We start from the raw sequence: 22,778 nt of genomic DNA, 5'->3' as shown, positions 1-22,778 counted from the left end.
TTTCACAATCAGTCTCATGGTCAAGATGCATAATGAATAATCTGCTAAGGTCATTCTTAGAAAGCATATCTCAAGGATGATTGAATATTTAACAAGACAGTAGAAGTAAAACTTCTGAACAGTCACATTTATCTTGAAAGAATTTTACAAATCTGTTCTAGTTTACCCATTTCCTTAGCAAAGGCCCAGTGTAAAAAATATTTCCAAAACAAATAAACCAACAAGTCATTCAGTAACATAACACACTTGCTGGATTATATTCTGAAGGATATATGTACTGGAGGATATATGACATAAATCTAAAGAAGCATAATAACACTCAGCCTTAGGCCTCGCACCTCGCTTTGTCTTAAGGAATGCATCACTCATCTTTCAACATATGTGTACTTTCAGAATTGTTGCTTATGCAATTAAAGACAGAAACAATGTGATTAAATGGCATTATGAAGTGACAGTAATGTGGTTACATAAAATCTTTAACTTTCTTCTAAGCAATGACATTTGAAATGGTTGGAACTCGCAGAAAACAAATTTACCCATTTACTTTTAACAAGTACTTTCTTGTTGTAAGCTATAAGGTAATTATGAATACATTTTTAATAAATGAATGGTTCTTCATATTATTTCTCCTCTGTTTGTCAATTTCTGTATGATACTCAATATAGCAGAAATTACTTTTTTCTCCTCTTATTATGGTTAGCCATTTGTTTCTGTATTTGTGTTTTGATCTTCTCTGTATTGTTTCCTTGCATAGTCCTTTGATTCATTACAGTTATTGTGAGGTACACAGAGTTCTGAAGATCACAAATGGCACAGGCAGGGTATGTGTTGTACAAGGAAAGTTAAATACTGCAGTGTCTTCTTTAAAGGTCAGATGAAGAAAGGTTAAAAAAGCTTGATATACATATTTTTAATGAAACTAACTGGAGGGGAAGACAAAGAAGGTTCCAGAGTTTGGAGAAGACATAAATCTCAAGGAAAATATGAAAATTTATTTCAAAGAGAGAAGCAGATATATAAAACAGCTTTTATGAAGAGATATTAGACTAGGACCCAGTATGAAGAATTCAATAATCCCTATGACAAACATTATGCTGTTGTAGCAGAGATGAGAAGGAAGGGCAGTAGTTTACTAAGCTGGGATCGACAGTTCATCCTGCACAGGCAGTTGGCTGATGAAGCTGCATATGTTCTACCTACATGCAGGTATATCCTGGTGCACTTTATCTTCTTTCCTTCATTACCACATCCCACAAGACCATGCATTCTAGTATGTTCTACCTACATGCAGGTATATCCTGGTATACTTTATCTTCCTTCCTTCATTACCTCATCGCACAAGACCATGCATTCTAGTATGTTCTACCTACATGCAGGTATATCCTGGTACACTTTATCTTCTTTCCTTCATTACCTCATCGCACAAGACCATGCATTCTAGTATGTTCTACCTACATGCAGGTATATCCTGGTACACTTTATCTTCTTTCCTTCAATACCTCATCACACAAGACCATGCATTCTAGTATGTTCTACCTACATGCAGGTATATCCTGGTACACTTTATCTTCTTTCCTTCAATACCTCATCGCACAAGACCATGCATTCTAGTATGTTCTACCTACATGCAGGTATATCCTGGTACACTTTATCTTCTTTCCTTCAATACCTCATCGCACAAGACCATGCATTCTAGTATGTTCTACCTACATGCAGGTATATCCTGGTACACTTTATCTTCTTTCCTTCAATACCTCATCGCACAAGACCATGCATTCTAGTATGTTCTACCTACATGCAGGTATATCCTGGTACACTTTATCTTCTTTCCTTCAATACCTCATCGCACAAGACCATGCATTCTAGTATGTTCTACCTTCATGCAGGTATATCCTGGTGCACTTTATCTTCTTTCCTTCAATACCTCATCGCACAAGACCATGCATTCTAGTATGTTCTACCTACATGCAGGTATATCCTGGTACACTTTATCTTCTTTCCTTCAATACCTCATCGCACAAGACCATGCATTCTAGTATGTTCTACCTACATGCAGGTATATCCTGGTACACTTTATCTTCTTTCCTTCAATACCTCATCGCACAAGACCATGCATTCTAGTATGTTCTACCTACATGCAGGTATATCCTGGTACACTTTATCTTCTTTTCTTCAATACTTCATCGCACAAGACCATGCATTCTAGTATGTTCTACCTACATGCAGGTATATCCTGGTACACTTTATCTTCTTTCCTTCAATACCTCATCGCACAAGACCATGCATTCTAGTATGTTCTACCTTCATGCAGGTATATCCTGGTGCATTTTATCTTCTTTCCTTCAATACCTCATCGCACAAGACCATGCATTCTAGTATGTTCTACCTACATGCAGGTATATCCTGGTACACTTTATCTTCTTTCCTTCAATACCTCATCGCACAAGACCATGCATTCTAGTATGTTCTACCTACATGCAGGTATATCCTGGTACACTTTATCTTCTTTCCTTCAATACCTCATCGCACAAGACCATGCATTCTAGTATGTTCTACCTACATGCAGGTATATCCTGGTACACTTTATCTTCTTTCCTTCAATACCTCATCGCACAAGACCATGCATTCTAGTTCTGAGAGAACTAAAGAAAATGTAAAAGGACCGTTATAGGGAAGGTTTGCACAAACGAGAAAAAAAAAATAAGTGGTGTGAATAAAAGGAATAGTCCTATACATGCCAAATATAATATGAAAGGATGTGAGTCAGATTAAATTGTTGCCCTAAAACAGCAGTTTAGCTTGATGTTTTCCTAGCTGGATTAGCCATTGTAGATAACGTCTATTACTTTTCACTCCATTTCAGTTACTGAGATCAAACAGGAATGATGAAAGTTCACATTTAGAGATTCATGAGGAATGTTTTCAGGGTATGCAAGTCCATGACATTTTCAAAGCTACTTAGCGGTTTTGCTTGTGATGTTGGTCTCACCAGATTGACTTTGAAAGAGCTGCTATGGTTACTCAGTTGAACAAATTCTTATTGGTGCATGTCAGTGCAGTTCTGTAGCCACCCTCCAGTACTTTGTATAACCCAGCATGCAGTACTCTGTCTACCTCAACATTCAGTGCTCTGCATAACTCAGCATCCACTGTGCCAAATTCCTGTCCCAGAGACTTCCCATACTCTGGAACAGACTACCTATCGATATCAAACAAAGCTCCTCATTAGCACTCTTCAAGAAAAATCTTGATGATTGGATGGGAAATAGGAAATTCACCCTGAGGATCACCTCTGGGGCTCTGCTCGACAGGGGCACAGGAAAATAAACATCTTGGGTGGCGAAAGCCAGGGTACCTTTTTGGCAAGGCTTATATAGGCCCTAGGGCCAATAGCTTGGTACCTACCTATGAACCCAACATCCAGTGCTCTGCATAACCCAACATCCACTGTGCCACATGACCCAACACCCAGTGCTCTGCATAACCCAGCATCCACTATGCCACATAACCCAACATCCAGTGCTCTGCATAACTCAACACCCACTGCTCTGCATTACCCATGCAGTGCTCTACATAGTACTGTCCTATTTTTTTCTGAGAACTCTGTAAAGAAGAGGATTAAAAGTGTTTTCAAAGTGTTGCTGACATCAAAGTCAGGAAAAGGGACAATCTAAAATGTCTTTGGCCCACTGTCACTGATTTTTTTAAGGCAGGAATTGGATGTGTCAGTAGTAATAGGTCCAGACCAGTAATGAAACTGTGTATCATCAAATTCTGGGCTAAGTGTCTCTTCAGGAATATTTACCTTATTGAATTTAGCTGTAGATAGATGACACTCTGTGTCTGTTGAGCTACTGTTCTGAATAGAGTTCATGGTTGTTTCCGTCATATATGAATCAGAACCTGTGCTTTTGGCCTCCAGTGGACTCATGTTCATAGACGGGAGGACAGACGTTTTCCTTATACATGGGTAAGAAGGCAAAAACTGTGAGCTACAAAAGTTATCGAATTGTAGATAATCCTTTAAACTAGTATCAGTATGGAGGTTGAGTTTTGCAACAAGTGGCCTGCCAATGTTCACTACCTGTCGTTCTTGAATGAAGTCATCAATTCCTTTATATTGATACTGAAGACAAATGGAAAAGATCAGCTCTTTCTGCAGTACAGGGGAAAAACAGACAAACATAACATAAATTTATTTTATATCTCTTCTGCTGTTAATATATCCACTTCAGTTTTTAATGAGTAACTGTTGAAAGACATATGTATAGAATGCTACTAAGAATTAGCCATAACCAGGAACATGTATTAAGTTAAAGAGTAAGGATTTAGGTATTAGAGAAGGCTAAACTGTTTGGTTAATTCAGACATGGTTGTAGCTAGCCCCAAACACAACTACTGCATCCTCTTTCCATTTTCTACTTAAGAATGTTTCAAAACCTTGTACTCTGTGACTATTATTTATCTCTTTTTTTCTGTTAACTTCAACTTCATCTGCATTTCAGTGCTTATTTCCTAAGGACCTTTAAAGAAATCAGAGCAAAGTGCATGAATGTATGCATAAACCGTAAGATATAATAAATTCTATTTTCTTAAATGTTTATCCCAAGCAAAGGAACGCTGGCTAAAAAATATTGATACACACATTTGATATATGATCACAGACTGTAAAAAGTTTAAGCACTAGTGAAATAAGATCTCCATGAAATATCTCCAAATTGGAGAATAATCCTTAAAATAATGAATGATGCAAAATAATAGTTCACCCTCCAGTAGACAGTGCTGTGAGAATTCCAATAGCCATCTGGTAAATGTCAAAGTCTACCATATCAAACCATAGGCCAAATACAGATCAGAATTAGCCCCCAAACAGGTTGTTGAAAATAGTCCTGAATATTCTGGAAGAGTCCACATTAAAATAAGTATAAGCCCAGCACTATTATTAGTTATAGTAATAAAGTTCAGCATCTTTAGCTGGGCTACAAAACCATCTAACTAACAGAGGCAACAATAATAAAATTAAAGTTTTTTTTTTTTGTAAATAAGTCAAACAGAAAACTATTCAGAAACATTAACATTAATTTTAACACAATGTAACAAACAGAAGTAAAAACAATCTTTGCAAAGTCAAGCAGCAACAACAAATGCTGGGCTTCATATCTCTGGCTGCTAAACATCAAGGACACTCCCACACTAAACATACCATGTTGGGAACAACACAAAAAACAATCCCAGCAACAGGAAACAGTGGTAACATGTTCAAACCCTTCAATGAAAAAAATTGCTTCTTTCCAACAAGCAATACACAGCTCAAAGATGGATAGGTGTTTTGTTTTCATCTCATTTATCTGGAAGACTTCATCAGAATCGATTTACAATGAAAAGTCAACTCCTTAAATACCCTCCCCAAACAATTTCATGATCACCCTTCTCTGCTCCTAAAGGTGTATTGCAAGTGGTAAGGCATACATTTCATAATGCCTAATATAAATTATGCCACTGTTATAACTATCAAAAAAATCCTCTACTTTATTTGAAGTTCAAATGTAAGATAAAAACCAGATGCAAGGCCAGCATACAAATACTTTAAGATTAGTCTTGCTGAACAACCCCCTAAGAAAAGGTGCCACCATTCTGCTGCATCTTCCCTCTATAAAACAGCTGGCTTTGCTTTAAAAACACTGACAATATTCATATTGTCATTCAAACCCAGAGGTTTACAAGCATCAAGCTTAATTTGTCATTTTATTTTATGAACCTCCAATTAATTTTGCCAGTCACCACCCCTTTGCTTAATGTTCCTAAATATTCTAGATAAATGTTAAATAAATTTTATTTATGCACCCCATTTATGCACCTTCCTTTCTCTAACATGACTGCCTTTGAATGTCAGTTACCATCTGCTTTCTATCTGCCAGTTTCTAACCCAGGTAACCAGATATAGTTTTATGTTTCAATCATCCTTCTTTGAGGTGCCATGTCAAATGCCTTCCTGAAATTCAAATAGACTACATGAGATCCCTTTTCAGCACAGAAAAGCTTCAGTACAAAAATATAATTTACAACTAATCAATTTTAAGAGTTATAAAACAATGCAGAGTCAATGAAAGATAACAGTACAAAGTATAAAAGAAAGAAAGACATTATATAATGGTGCACAATAACATTTAAAAACAATGCAATGAGAACTTTGTGATTATATCTTATAACAGTGAAATGAAGTCACAAAGAAAACTAATGGGGGTAAGGTAAAAAGAAAAGGAGTGTACTAACTTTTGAAAACCAGCTGGCATACAGGTTGGCAGGCTGGTAGAAAAAGAGGGGTGAGGTAAGAAAAGAGAAAAAAGCAGGAAAGAAAAGTGAAAAAATACTGAGGTGGGAAGGAAAAAATGTGTGTTAGAGACATTGAATGTTACAGGTGAGAGGAGGGGAATGAAGGATGGTAGCATGTATAAGAATGTCTTGTAAAAAAAATACAGAGGTGAAAAGGCCAATGTGGGATGAAGAAATGGAAAGCTGAATTGACATACTGCATGACCTTTGATTTTACTGCAATTTGTGTGTGAGGTCCAACTCTTAGGATGGGTTAAGTTAAGTTTGTTTAACCAGGAAATGAGCAGGACCACAATCATTTACACAGCAAACACTGCTTTATGTGTCCTAGAGAGATGAATGGAGGTTCGTTCATCCATGCTTTTAAAACATCACAAGTTGCAAAGATTTATTGTTTTGAGCATTTTATGTGACATTTAGCCATGATCACAGTTGGCAAGCACTGACTGGGTTAAGCATATCACTCAGTTATAAAATAAAATGGTGGAAGGTACCTCTAGAGGAGGCGCTGAGCCTAACTGAAGAAGATTAGATCTTAGAGATAATGGTTGTTGATCTTTTGTTGAATGGATTAGTCCCATTATGGCCAACAGCCTTGTTTCAGAGAGACCCGAGGTGGTGTTCATACCGAATAGGAGACATTTGGCCAGGGCACAAGTGGAAATCCCATTATTCTTTTCCAGAGTTTGCCAGCGGGCTTGCCACTGAAGAAGGAGAAACTTCAGGATGGACTCTAATTTGAAGAATGAGATCCAGGAGGAATTACAGTAAAGTTGCAGATATTGGCTATAAGAAAAAGAATGGTGTGGAGATAAAAGCATTTTTCACAAACAGAGTCTGCAACATGAGGTACTGGTCAGTGTGACTGATGAACCAGATGTGCAAAGTAATGGCAGCAAAAATTACAGTGAGCAAACTGAAGAAAAAACTGATGTGATTATCTTTTATCCAGAAACTGAGAGGTTCACTCTCATTGTGTTTCATAAGCCTTGTCCATGGGAAAAGGGGATGTGTTGTTGCAGAGAGAGAGAGTGAGTGAAGAGTCAGAGTGAAACTTACATTTATACTGAAACACAACAATCTGATATAACCTGTGGCTCTGACTTTAGACAAGTGGCGAACTGAATATGCAGAAAAAACACACTTCTGGATTAAAAAATCCGATCGAAGTCTCCACAAAAAACAAATGAAGCAGCATAAACTGGAAAGATAGAATAATTTCTTTACTGGATTCTGGTACCTCGGCCTTCGCCTTCACATGGAATAATGTTGTAAAGTACAAACCAGTATAAATACACACCTTGCACCATCAATCATATTAATTAAACAATTAATCAATCAAAATGAATCACTTCTTAAAGAAATATACAAAAACATATAAATATATGTATATATATATATATATATATATAATATTATTATTATATATTATTATTATATAACAAATAATAAATATTCTGAAAAATATATTAATATATCAGACCTCTAAATTCATACCATTGGGAAATAGTGTTCCATAATTCACAATGAATTTTGATTCCATATTCAATAATTTAGTCTGAAAATTTATATTACCTTCTCCCATTCCCCATGGTCTTGCTAAAATACTAAATTTGAAACCCATATGATCTCCCCCATGAAATTGGTGGAAGTGACTTGCAACTGGACTATCTAGTCATTTTAGTAGTTGTTCACAGGCTATTTTACTGGACAATATTGGAAGTAATCTGGGTTTTCATTCTAAAGACGTTACATTGTAGATTCAGTTGGACAAAGAATTTTTGGATATTACATTTCTGAATGCTTGCTGAGCTGCCTGAAAGATTTATAAGTTTATGCTGAAGAAATAACATAAGTCGTGGAATGAATATAGCATTGTCAATACGAGTGGCAAAAAAAGAAAGAAAATTTAAGCAACTCTGGACTTAACTCCTGTACATTGAAGAGACAAAACTTTTTTGGGTGATATAGTTGAAAGTACTGTTGAAATTTAAAAAGTTTGATCTAAGGTAGTTGTGGAATGGAGAATGGAAAGTTTTTTTTTGTACTTAAATGTTGAAAATAATTAAGCAATACATTTGGAAAGTGTGATAAATATCATTGGGTTTGGTGTAATTTTGCAATATGCAATGTAACTCAGTGTGTGTTATTTTTGTGCAAAAGAGGGGCATTTTATTCAGCAGTGTAAAATGTGCAAGTGTGAAGAATCTGTGGAAAGGAAACATTCTACTGCTTCCTTTTAAACACAGAGGGGGAAGGAGGAAGGCTGTATTGAAGGTTGAATGTTTTCTTAGCACAATTTCAACAAAAATGAAATATGAAATGATGTTAGTAAATGAGGATGGTGGGCAAATATTAGGGAATATAGTTCAAAAGAACAAAAAATATATATTGCAAAAAAGTTTTTGCAGAAAACCAGAAATTAGCTTTTGATGAAAGTGAGAAAAAAGAGGATGACTAGTACAAAGATGGGTTTTACTATGAGCAGCATAAAGTTACATGTATGATGTGTATTGCAGGAAAAAGGACTGAAATTACTTATTTTGATGACTGGGGTTAGTAGATGTTCAGGTAACTATGTCACAACAGGCTAAAGAAACAGAGCCAGTAACAAAGGGCAAGCTAGTATGGTCTAAAAAGGAAGAACAGTATTTAGGGATAGGAATTATAATAAAATCAGAAAAGTACAAAATTAACAGTTACAGTCATGGCATGGTGAGAAAATATGTAATAATGGATATAGTAAGGAAAGGGAACGTGCTGTGAGTTGTGTGTAGATATGCTCATGCCTTGCTACCTAGCAGAAGGAAGCTATTAGAAGGGTTAAATGTTCATTTGTTGATGCAAATGAATATTAAATGAATTGTGATTTTAAAACATAAATTAAAAAATATGAAGGAAAAGGTTGATGCAAACATGAAAGATTGGAATAATATATGATGAGGAATTTATCTGTGGAAAAAAAAATATATATATAATATATATATATATATATATATACACACACACATATATATACACATATATATATATATATATATATATATATATATATATATATACAGAACATTTTATTTTCTAGTAATGTAGCAATATGGGAAGAATTCATAAAACAGCCTGTGGACTACAGGACTAGAAAGTTTGTAAGTTTTCACCAACATCTGCTTTGTGCAATATAATTCAAGGTAAGGGATACAGTGGCTGCATTGAAAACAGTTGAGTAGAATTAAAAACAGTTGAGGATAATTATATTTAGTTAAGCATGATACAGAGCAAATTTTGAAAATGCACATTAATGTAAGACATTATTGTAAATCTTCGACCATACCTCTCAACTGTGCAGATTTTCGCAGAATGTCTAGATTTTTGCCTCATATTTTTGGTCTGCTTTTCATAAAATTGTGGTTTTCTGGAAAATTAATTGGAACTCATTAAAGACTGGAGTTGGAAAATAATGACAGAGATTTGAGTTTCAGACTTTATACCCTTCAGAAAATTCATGCTAATGTAAAGCCTGTTATTCTATTAACTTTCTAAGTTTGTAAGAGCAATATTTAAAAATTGTTCCTATTTTGGGGTCTTTATCCCACTTTTATTTATGGCTTTGTCCAGACTTCTTGCTCTGAGGTTGAGAGGTACGTCTTGGATTCAGTGATGGCATGACTGGATAAGCCAGCATAGTATGTATGCATGTATGTATATTCTCTCTCTCTCTCTCCGAAATGTAGAAAAAGTTAGACTTCTTATGGAGACAAAAATGTAAGGTAAAAGGGAGAAGACAAGAAGTAAGCCCATTGTTGAGCAGAGAAATTAAAAAAGGAAGAAGCTTGGGAATATACAAAGGAGATAGGTCAAAAGTGTGAAATTAGTAGAGAAATTCAGCCAGAATCTGTCAAATCAACAGACTGTGATCTAGAAATAAGATATCTGAATTTTTAAACATTTCATGATAACAAAAGAGATTTGATGGCTAGCACCATATTATCAGTAGAATTAGAGGTAGCCCAGGTAGAGCTTAAAAAGATGCAGCATTTGACTTGGATGGTATAAATTATAAGTATTATGAGACTTTACAAATAAAAATAAAGTAGTGCTTTTTTAAACATACTGAATGAATAGCATACCAAAGGATCATAAGAATTGTAAGGTGCTTTTCAAACATACTGAATGAATCTTATACCAAAGGATCATGGGAATTATAAGGTTTGAGAACAGTGATAAACATTATATGAAAAGGGGAGATAAGGAGAACTAAAGAATTGGAGGCTTATAGCTTTATGTCAAAATGGCTACAAAATGTTGATGAAAATTTTATAACCAAGTTTGTCTAAAGTAATGGGAATTTTACAGAAGAAAATGTAGCATGAAAGGGAAATGTATGACAGAATTGCTGATGATGATGATAATAATAATAATAATAATAATAATAATAATAAAGGAAGTTTGTTATCCTTCTGTTGACTGGGACCAGTGGAGATCCAAGGTGATAGTTATACTACTAGGAGAAATATGGCCAGGGCATAAGGGAATTTCCCGTACTCTTCGTGTATGGGGACTCAATTCACTGTTACACTTCCTGTCTTCTGGTCTGGGCTCATGGGTGGCTCAGAGAAGCAAGAAGCCAAAAATTGAACATAGAGGAGGAAGAAGGTATTTTTCAGGCTTTGGATGTGAGTGGAGCTGTTAATCAAGCAGCCAAAAAGTCGAATATGTCAAATAGTGAATTGTAAATTAGGCAGAGTGAGCAGAATGGAGAAGAGAGAAAAGAAAGAGAGTTGGTTAAAAGACAAAAAGAAGGAGTCAAAGTAGGCATTATGGATTTGGAGGAGTTATTTCAACAACATTTGTTTGCAAAAGATTCTACACCACCTGAATGTGTTACAACCCTCCACTCAGGTGGATTGTGGGATGTTTATTTGAAGGAACTAAATGAGCAGAGTGAACCTGAAAGTGAAAAGCAGTGTTGTGGGGTAAAATAATGGATGGAATACAAGAAGTAGTAGTTTAAAAAGTAAGGAAGAAAAAAAATCACATGCACAAATGGTAAGAGAAGGTGAAAGAAGAGAAGAAGAAAAGTAAAAAGAAAGCATTGAGTAAGGATAAGTAACAAAAAAGAAAAAAATGGGGAGCTATGAAATATGGGACAGTATCATTTCACCACTGGTTATTGAACTCAGAGAGACACGAGCATTTATTTGTATTAACAAAGATACTTTTTGCGACATTTTGATGAGTAGTCACAGTACATGGAAAAATTCTTAGAACAACATGAAAAAAGACAGAATGAAAATACTTGGAACGTACATGTGCAAACATTTAATAGAGACGCAAAAAAAAAAAAAAACAGAATTTTCATACTGAAGTTAAAAAAGACAATTTAAAAGACTATTTAGAAACTGTGTGTAGAGATGTAATGACATTACTGAGATTTATGACAATAGAGGTTTATGGACTGGGGATGGGAATGTGGTGTTATACGGAAAATGCAAAATGACAAAAATAATACATTTGCCCAGTATAATTAATGCAGAGGGAAATAAGGGATTGGTTAAATACTGAGGTCAACCAAAGACATTGTTTAACCATTTAATTAATCATGACAAAAAGAATTGTTTCATTTGTAGTAAAACTGGTCATGAAGCAAAAAAAATGTGAGCAAAAATGTATAAAGTGTGAAAAAGTAAGACCATTCATAGATGGACTGTAATGTTAAAGAGACTCATACACATGAAACAAAGGTGTAGACCAAGAAAGAGAGATTGTTTTACTAAATAACATAGAAGAGACACAAAAAGAAAATATAAATGAGGAAGATATAAGAATGGAAATAAAAGAATATATGAGGGAAAACAGAAAATGGAGAGATAGAAGAAGAAGAATTAAGTAATTCAAGTGATGAAGGGGAAGATAAATGGATAAGAGTTAAAAGTCAAAGAAATGTTATTGGGAAGAGAGTAGAATGAAAGCACAATTTAAAAAAATATATGAATAGGAGGAAACAAAAAAGGAAAAAGATAAAAGCAATAGAAATTTGTCCACAAAGTGAGAATCCTATCCAAAATGTGAATAGTATAAAGAATGCTCAGTGAAGGTTAGGAGTGTTGGAATGGTATAGATTGCTAAGTATGGATATCATAATATTAATATAAATATCAATAACAACAGAGGAAGAAAGAATACAAGTAAATGGGTTATGTATGGGAAGACAAGGTTATATGAAACATAAGAGAAGAAAAATGCTCAGGAAGAGAAATTTTATGTAAAGAATGTATACAAATTCTGGATTACACATTATCAGTATTCTGAAGAACATTACTATTAGATATAAGATGAAAGAACCAAATATATAGGCTGATTATACTTTATGCATACATTTTACAGAAAAAGAGAGAGATTACATTTAGGAAAATACTTGATTATGTCAGTGTGAATATGCAAGTAATAGTAGCAGGAGAATGCAATTGTGATTTACAACATAGGAAGAAAGAAGAGACAGATGTAAAGATAATTTCAGATATGTTCAAAAGAGATAAAATGTACTTATTGGAAAACAAACATTGGACATAAAAGGAGCAATATGAGAACTGAAATTGAGTATTTTATAGTATCAGAGAGTCTAAGGATATTACATCAAGGAGTTAAAATTACAGGTTTTTTAGATCATGTAGCAATTTGGATAGAGATTCAAGAATAGATAGGCTATATAAAATAGGTAGAGGTATAAAAAGCATTAATGAATCAAATTTAAATGAGTATGTAAAGGAAATAATGCATCAACTATAGTTAGATCATATAAACATTAGAAGATTTTATAAAGACTGTACAAGTCGGTATATTACTCTAAAAAAGTATAGAAAAGAAGTGTTGGAATGGCAAAGGACAAAAAGAATACAAAATAGTTGCAAATATAAGGAAATCAGTAACCAAGTCATTAAAACATAATAGATAAAAAGAAGAGTTTCTAGAAAAAGAAAAAATGTTATATGAAATGACCCAAGAGAAAATTTAAAACAAATGTATTCAAAGATATTTTATAAGGAAGAAAAGAAGCAGCAGCACCATACCTAACCAAAATGGTTAAAGATGATGTAAGAATAATAGGAGCGATAAGGATCAATGAAGGAAGTACAGTTAATACACACAAAGAAATAATGCCGACAATAAAAATGCATATTTTGAAAACTTTTTCCATATGCAAAACTACAAGGAAGCATAAATGGAACTTAAAAAATTAACTGAAGAAGATAATGAAAGAATGGAAGAAATAATTACAATGATAGAATTAAAAATGTGTTGAATACAGTGAATGTAGAAGCAGCTACAGCTTTAGATGGACTTGAATATCTAATGTATTAGGATATGCAAGAGTGGCAAAAGAATATTTTTAGAGGTGTTGAATGAATGGTTTGAAAAGGGGTTAAATGATGAAAAAATATGTATGGGTGCAATGAAATTTATATGGGAAAAAAGAAAGCACAAACATAAAAACTGGAGACCACTAGTGTTAAATGTTGATTATAAGACTTTTATGAAGATAACAGAAAAAGGAATAGTAAGTAAGGCTAATAAGTACTGAATGAAACAATTTTTAGAAAAAAATAAAAAGGAAGTCAACTTTTAATGATAATAAGAGAATTGGTAGATGATATAATAAATTGGAAAACAGAACTGAAAATAGGTGATGTAAGTAAAGTATTCAGCAAGATACAGCATGAAGTATTATGGGAAATTTTGAAAGAATATAATACAAGTAATAAAATAATCAACATTTTGAAACTCTCTCTCTATTTTTGTTTATATATATATATATATATATATATATATATATATATATATATATATAAAGTGAAACTAGTGCTTAATGGCTGGTTAAGTGAGACAAGAGAAATAAAAAGTGGTATTAAACAACACTGTCTAGCAAGTAGTAATCTATTTGCATTAATTATGAATGCAGTCATTACTAAGATAAATTTAGTATTGGAAGAAGATAAATATTGCAAACCAGAGGGAATTCAAATTCCAGTAATGTTTTCTTATGCTGACAATTTAGTAGTAGTTGTGAAAAATAAAGAATGGTTGAGTATAGCTATTAAAACACTTGACAAAGAATTAGGAGTACTATATTTGATTATTAATGAGGAAAAGAGGAAAAGACTGGGATTCTCAGGAAAAATAGAAGGTATTCAGTGTAATAAATAAGAAATAGAATTTTTGGGAATAAGGTTTGGTAATGAGCAACAGAGAGTGACACAATGGAAGGATATGATACATAAGATAAGGAATTTTTTTTATATTTTGGACAACATTTAAACTTGCATATAAGAAAAAAGTATGTTTGTTTCAGTAATATTAGGTATGATGACACATCTAGCAAGTGTATGTATGACACCATTGGACTGTGAAAAAGAATTATTGGCCATGTTTGCATTTATTTGGGGATCTACATTAAACCCTATTAAAAGAGGAATCATTTATGTTACAAAAAAAGGGAGGAGGTTTGGGTGTAATAATAGCTTAATTTAATTTATATAAAAATAATAACATGAATAAAGGACAATTTTTAATTATTAAATTAAATAATAGAAGAAAATATAAAGCAATATGAGAAAAGCTTAAATGTTTAAGAATAAGTAAAGGAGTTACTTGTACAGAAATGAACATATATCAGGAGAAAATATTATTATGGAAGATTGATTTAAGTAATGTAGAAAACATAGGAAAGAACAGTATGAAAATATAATGGAACCATTTTATTATATTTACCCTTGGAGGAACTTGGGAGAAAAAAAAGTAAAGGCTGTAAAAGCAAGAATGAAAAGATGTGAAAAATATCTAGAATGTTTAGCTTTTTTGGCAGAGATTGTCAAAACAGTTGAGGGAATTGAAAGTTTAAAAACTGAAAATATGTAAGTTAATTTTAAATAATTGTAAATGAGCTATAAAATGTGTATATAGAATGTATATATTGTAATAAAGGACCCCAACCCTTCTCAGAGCATATGAGGATGCTATTCGCTACACTTCTGGTTTCTGTTCCAAGTACATAGGCGGCTCAGAGAAACTTGAAGGAAGATGGAGGCAGTCAGTAAGTGTGATGGGGTGTTACAGAATGAAGGCAAGAATTTGCAGAAGGAAGCAGAATCAGATAGTTGTTGGTCAAATAAAGAAAATGGAATTGAAGGACAGATTGAGTTGTTCAGGAAGCAGGAGAAGGCTGAAATGAAGGAGAATGGTGAAAAGAAGGTTATCAAACCTTCACAGGACTCAAGATCTTTTTTCAAAAAGATTTGTTTTCTGTCTCAATGTCAGAGTGTATGGTTACAACCCTCCAATTGAGAGGGTTGCAGGATGTATATCTAAAAGCAATAATAATTCAGAGTGAACCAGAAAGTGAAGAAGCAGTATCATGGGGTGGCATTATGGACAGAATTCAGGAAAAGGAGGTGAGAGAAATTACAGAAGAGAAAAAAAATTGTATGCAAGGATGGTGAAATAAGGTAAGAAGCAAATAAGAGAGGGAGAAGGAGAAAAACAGATTGTGAAAAAAAAAGTTTGTTGTACAGCTTAGTAGTAAGCAGGAAAAAAACTTGAAAGATATAAGGCATTGGACACAGTTATTGCAGCTTTGGAAATATCACCTAATGAGGTAAAAGCCTTTATTCATCTTATTAGACAGACTTATTATGGTATTTTATTCAAGACTGGACATATACAGAATGTTTCTTAGAGAAATATGAAAAAGGAAAAACTGTAGTCCATGGAACTCTTATGTACTGCAGACTTTTAATAGAGACAAAAAAGAATTGCTATACAGTTTCGAATTGAGGTGAATAATGAAGAATTGAAAGAATGTTTAAAAATGGTTTGCAAAGAAATTTTGGACATTATGAAAATATATGATAGAATTTTTTTGTGGAAATAATGGCCATTTGATAATAAGATGGGACATGAAGCAAATAAATGTGATTTGATGTGTAAAACATGAAAAAATGGGACATGATTCAGTTAATTGTGATAAACAATTACAAGCTGTAAAACAAGAACAGATATAAGAACATGTACATAGTGTAAAAAAATGTAGAGCATGAACATGAAAACCAAAATGCCATAAAAGAAGAGAATAAAAAAATAATGTATAAAGAAAACGAGAATAATGAAGGTAAATAATTAGTACTGGCAACAAGTGAAGAAGAAGATATTAGTTGGAAAATAGTGAGAGGAAAAATAATTCAATAGGGAGAAGGGTAAAAGATGAAAAAGAAAATTTAAAAGTGTAATTATGAAAAAAAATTATAAAAAAAAGATAAGGGGTAAGTTGGAAAATATACATTTGAAAGAACTTGAGAATTCTATCAACAAATGTTAATAGCATAAAGAACATTAAAAGAAGGTTAGGTGTCTTGGAATAGTGTATGCTACTTGATATGAAAGTAATTATTCTAGAAAACACAAGAATATTAACAGAAGAAAGCATGCAGATGAAAAAGTTATGGACTTAGAAGCATTGTATGGAATATGGGAAAGGATACATGCTTAGGGATTGCTGTGTTACGTAATAAAATAGTTAAGATTTTAGATTATACTATAGCTGAGTTAGATAGAATAACAGTGTTAGATATAAGAAAGATGTTTACAGAATTATTGGAATATATGCATATGTTACTAAAAAGAAAGAGAAAATGTTTTAAAAAATCTTAAACTATGTAGTAGTAAACATGGAAATAATATCAGTAGGAGATTTTAACGGTGATCTAAGGAAAAGAAAGGGAATTATGTTAAGAGGGTACATGATGTAATGAAAAGTAGAAAGTTATTTATATTATATATATATATATATATATATATATATATATATATATATATATATCATATGGGATAATATACATTGGACTTATAAAAGAAATGAGATTAAAACAAAGATTGACTACTTTATAATGTCTGATAGTTTAAAAATTATAAAAGAAGGAACAAAGGAAACAGATTTTTCAGACCATTTGGCTATATGGGTAGAAGTAAAAGAAAAGGAAGAACATATAAGGCTAGGTAAAGGTATTAAAAGATTGAACAAGAAAGATTTAGATGAAGGATAGAAAAAGGAACTTGATCAATTATGGCAAGATCATACAGAAATGATAATATTGTATGAAAACTGAACTGATTGGTGGTTGTTTTAAAGTAAAATATAAAAAATGCTTTCTAGAATGTCAAGTGCTGAAAAGAAAGAAATGAAAGTAAAAATATAAACTGTTAAGCCAGATTGTATTTAGAGAGATAGTAAGAAATAATAAAAAAATGAAAAAGAAATATATGAAAAGAACCTAGAGAAGATTAAGAAATGTTATATAAGCAAAGGTACATTTTACAAGTGAAAAAAGAAGTGGTTCTATATTTGAGCAAACTTGTGATTGAAAATGAGTGGATAATAAGAGCATTAGAAAATAACGAAGAAGAAAGAGTGAATATACAAATAAAAATATTTGAGGAGATAGAGCAATATATAATAAATACATTTCAGAAGACAGAGATAAAAGATGCAAATATGGGAAGAAACATGTAAAGAAGAAAATGGGATTATGGTAAAAATATAGGAGAGCTTGATGAATTTTTAAAAGATTTGGATAAGGAAAAAGCTACAGGAATAGATGGAACTGAATATCCTATGTATTATAATATGAAAGACTGACAAAAAGTATATTTTGTAGAGGTATTAAGTGAATGGTTAGAAAAGGGGTAGATGAGATGTATGGAGGGCATGAAATTCATATGGAAAAAGGGGGAAAATAGGATATTAGGCATTGGAGACCAATAGTATTAAATAATACAGATTAAAAATATTTATGAGAATAATAGGGAGAAAACTAGAGAAAGGTGTGGCTAGACTAATGGAGCCTATGCCCTATGAATTTTGGAAAAAAGGGAAAAGAAGTCAAGGATATGGATATTAAGAGAGGTTATCGATATTATAAATAAAAAAGGTGGAAACTAAAGTATTGGTAGGAGATGTGAAAAAAGTATTTGATAGAATACAACATGAGGAATCATGTAGTATATTAAGAGATTATAATGTAAGTGAGAACATAATAAAAGTTATAAGATCAGTATATGAGAATAACATTATTAAAATAATATTAAATGGATGGTTAAGTGAAGAAATAAGAATAGAGTGTGGGATAAGTCAAGGTTGCCCAGCAAGTAGTATCTTATTTGCATTAGTTATAAATGTGATTGTAAATACAATGAATAGAGCATTGAAAATGGCAAGATATAGAATAATAGAGGGAATATATGTTCCAATTATTCTTATTTATGCATATGACATAGTTTTAATTGCTAAGAATAAGAAATGGCTGGAACAAGGAATTGGGAAATTAAACAAGTACTTAAATATGCTTGGCCTAAGCATTAATAAAGATAAAAGCAAAGGAATTGGATTTTTGTGTGAATTATGAACTATTTGCTTTAATGATGAAGAGGTAGATATTTTAGGAATAACATTCAGAATAAACATGAAGAAAGAAATACAATGGGAGAGACTTATACAAAAGCTGAAAGAAATATGTATATTTTGGAGATCATACAGATTGTCATATAAGAAAATGTATATTTAATAAATTCTATTCTGTTAGGTAAGATAGCCTATTTGTCAAGTATGTGTATGTATGTGTATATATATATATATATATATATATGTATGTATGTATAATTCCACCTTAGTATGAAAAAGAATGTTGATTATATTTTTATTTATATAGGGATCAAGACTAAATCCTGTAAGGAGAGGAACTTTATATGTTAAAGAATAAGAAGTGGACTAGGGTTAATTAATCGTTCAGTCCATGCAGCATTTTTGAATTTGTATAAAATGTTAGGACTAAAAGAAGGAAATAGAAATGCAGTAAATGATGCAATGAAGCTCAAATATAAACATGTTTGGGAAAGATTAAGATATGGGAAAAGACAGAAGAATAATGTAAGTGATGAGATTAAAGAATACCAAAATAAGAAATTACTATGGAAAATGAAATTAGAAAATGTAGAAAAGAACAGAAAAGAATGCTATGAAAATATGAGTGAATAATAGTATATTTATCCATGGGAAAATTTAGATAATGAAATAAGAAATGCAATTAAAATAAGGTTTATATAGAGTAAAAAGACGTATGAATGCAAAGATTTCATGTGGTGACTGACAATAGGAAAACTGCTTGTTAAAGCAAATATGCCTTACAAAAGGATTCAGGAGAGAGTGTGTAATTACTGTGGGGAAGTTGAGATGATGGAACATGCTTTTTGAATTGTCTAAGAGTGAGAGCACTGTGGGAAAATATATCAAATTAGTGTATTGAATGATTTTAAAACTCTGAAAGATATAAATATGAATATTGTATTTATTGTACATTTTTTTACCGGGATAATCTGACTGGATACATGTCCATTTTCAGGGGAGGCCCGGGGAGAAAAGCTCCAAATAGACAAACTTACATAGATTACACTAGAATTTGGATAACATTAGAAAATATAAAACAAAGTGATTATGTACAATGGCTTAGTAGTGTTCCCTAGTAGGGACTCACAATTCTCATGGACAGACACAATTAAAAGCAAGAGACGTCAGATTGGATAAAGAGCTTGGTGACATAGTTACATGTTATGATATTTACAGATTATGCTTTCAGTTTATAACTTAATCAGTGTTGGTACATGGGCAAAGCCAGTTAACTTTGAGATACTGTTTGAGGTTTTTTTTTTAAGAGACTTTTGGAGGATTGTACAGTTATGCAGTTTGGCAACGAATTCCAGGTTTTGCCAACAACCCTGGCAAACAGGGATTCACCAGCAGAGTTATTAGCTTTGTGGGTTTGGACCAGTAGTTTGTTGGCTGACCGTAGGGATCTCAGGTTGCTATATAGCTTAATAATATTTATAAGTGAGGGGGTATCCTCAGGGTGGTACAGAATTTTGTGCGCTATTAATAGCTGATTGAATTGAATTATGCTGGGCAGTTCTAGTGACACTAGTTGTTTCAGCTTCTGGCAGTGGTGGGTTCTATAGGTGGAGCCAGTGGCGAATTTGGCAATATGGTTGTAGCTATGGGACAGCTTACCTAGTTTGGATTTGTTGAGGTTTGAGAATACAGGCAAGGCATATAAAGAGTACAGAGTAGGTGTGACCAGGTGTTTGCAGACCTAGCCAGTGGGCTTTAAAAATGTCTTGTTTCTATACAGTGATCCAAGCTTCTTATTGATGGTCTTGTATGGTTTTGTTGACCTGTAGGTCAAATTTGAGATTATTGTCTATGATAACTGGTAGAAGTTTGGTGTGTTGATCTGGGGAGATAGTGGTACCATTGTTAGATGTGACAGAGAATGAAAGTGTGGCAGATCTACTAGTGGGGGGGAAGAGTAGAAGTTTAGTTTTATTGGGGTTCAGCAGTAGGTGTTGGTTGGCGAGCCAGTTCTCAATAGTGTTAAATGTATTTTGGGTTAGGATTTTCAGTTCGGATGGGGAGGTGGCTGAGCAGATCAGATTGGAATCATCTGCATATTGAATACAAGTAGCTTTAGGGATAGCAGTGTGAAGGTTGTTGATAAAAATAGACGAGCAGTGGACCTAGTATGGAGCTTTGAGGGACACCCAGGAGCAGACTTAGGCCAACTAGTGCCCTAGGCAAAATGGCTCCATGGCACCCCCCACCACACTACCCGATGCCCCCATCTTGGTCTACCTTCACCAAATAAATACTGGAAAAGTGCCCCTGCTAGTGTGGCACCCTAGGTGACTACCTAGTTGGCTTATGCCTAAGGCCGGCTATGGGGACACCAAGTGTGAGAGATAGCTGGCTGGAGAGTTTGCCCTGCCATAGTTGTCTACCAGTCAGGTAGGACTGGAACCACTGGATTGTGTGCTTATTGAGGTAAATAGATTTTAGAGAAAGAATGAGAAGTTCATGGTTGACCATGTTAAAGGCGTTTGATAGGTCAAGAAAGAGGGCAGAGGATAGTCTATTGTCATTCCTGTTTTGGTTTATGGCATTAATAAAGGAAAGGAGGGCTGAGGTGGTGCTGTGGTATGGCCTGGAACCATGCTGGGAGTTGGATAGTAAGTTATTCTGTGTAAGTTGTTGCATTAGTTACTTGTGTACACATTTCTCCATTATTTTGGCTAGTGGGGAAAGAATGGCAATGGGCCTATAGTTGGATATGTCTGTAGAACTACCACCTTTATGGAGTGGGATGACATGGGATATTTTCCAGAGGGAGGAGATAGCGCTTTCAGATTAGGTTCTGTTGATATGGATAGATATGGGATATGCAATGGCATCTGCAGCCATTTGTAGATACTCTGTAGGGAGGAGGTCAGAAGCGAGGGTGGTAGGTTTTAATTTTTTTATAAGTGTTTTGATAAAACTAGTGGATATCGGTTGAAAGCTAAATTGGGGGTGATTATTGGGTAGATTAGGGGTGTGGTTTGTTTGTGGGGGGGTTAGTTGATTTGCTAGGGATTGGATTGTTTCACTGAAAAAGCTATTATAAGCGACAGCTATGGTCTCTGGGGAACTATGGGTGTGGTTAGCTGGGGTTGGGATGGTAGAATGACCTAGATGAAGTAGTTGAGTTAAGCCTGCCAGAACTTTTGAGGGTTGTTTTGGTGTTTTTGTAGGAGATTTTGGTAGAAGCTTTTTTTATCTAGTAAAATAGATTTTTTTTTAATCATTCCTGAGTTGACTATATTTTAGATGGTCAAGTGGGGCTTTAGTTGTTCTCCAGCTGGCCCAGGCTCTGCTTCAAGTTTTGATTTTAGATATGGTATCTTTTGTGAGCCATGGTGCTGTGTTTGATATAGATTTTATTGTACATGCTGGAGCATGGGAATTAAGGATACATAGGAATTTAGTGTTAAAGTGAGCTATAGCCTCTTCTAATGGCAGATTTTTTTAGTTTTGAACAGTCAACTGCTTTTAGTTCATTTAGCAATATAGCAGTGTCAAAGTTTTTCCTGTTTCTAAGTGTTTTATATTTGGTCTGGTAAGGGTTTCCTGCCTTATGTTTTATGATATAGGTTAGTAAATGGTTGCTAAGGTCATCAGGGAGAGTGCCAGCCATGTACAGTTGGGATTGGTTATTAACTAGGATCCAGTCTAGGATACTTTCCCTGTTGGTCGGTTTGTTTATCCTAGTGGGAGAGGTTATGGTCTGTTTAAACCCAGATAAGTTTATAGGGGTTTGCGGGGGTTCGGAGGAGTAGGGGTGCCAGTTGTTATTGAAGTCACTAAGAACTATGGTTTCTTGGGGATAGGTAGTAGATTACCAGTATAGGATATCCTCTAGGGTATTTAAGTTGTTGCCTGGCGGAATGTAAGCACATACGATGTTCAAGCATTTGTTCTGGTTAATCTGTAGTTTGGCTATGAGGAGTTCTGCATTATTGAATTGGGGTGGTTGAAT

General features: G+C 33.7%; 1 protein-coding gene across 1 annotated transcript in view; it reads right to left on the bottom strand.

Annotated features, from left to right (window-relative positions):
- Positions 1-3,348: 3,348 nt before the first annotated feature.
- LOC122787359 (mucosa-associated lymphoid tissue lymphoma translocation protein 1-like) overlaps positions 3,349-22,778 on the bottom strand; it is a 584,376-nt gene continuing 564,946 nt past the window's right edge. The window contains exon 19 of the mRNA XM_044054015.1: positions 3,349-4,156. Within this exon, the coding sequence (XP_043909950.1) occupies positions 3,671-4,156 (486 nt within the window). The 3' untranslated portion in view covers positions 3,349-3,670. The remainder of the gene's footprint in view (positions 4,157-22,778) is intronic.

This window comes from Protopterus annectens, chromosome 13.part0, assembly GCF_019279795.1.
Source record: "Protopterus annectens isolate FY-2018-M chromosome 13.part0, PAN1.0, whole genome shotgun sequence".
In the NCBI taxonomy this organism is placed as follows: domain Eukaryota; kingdom Metazoa; phylum Chordata; order Ceratodontiformes; family Protopteridae; genus Protopterus; species Protopterus annectens.
This window is presented reverse-complemented; position numbering and strand designations above follow the sequence as displayed.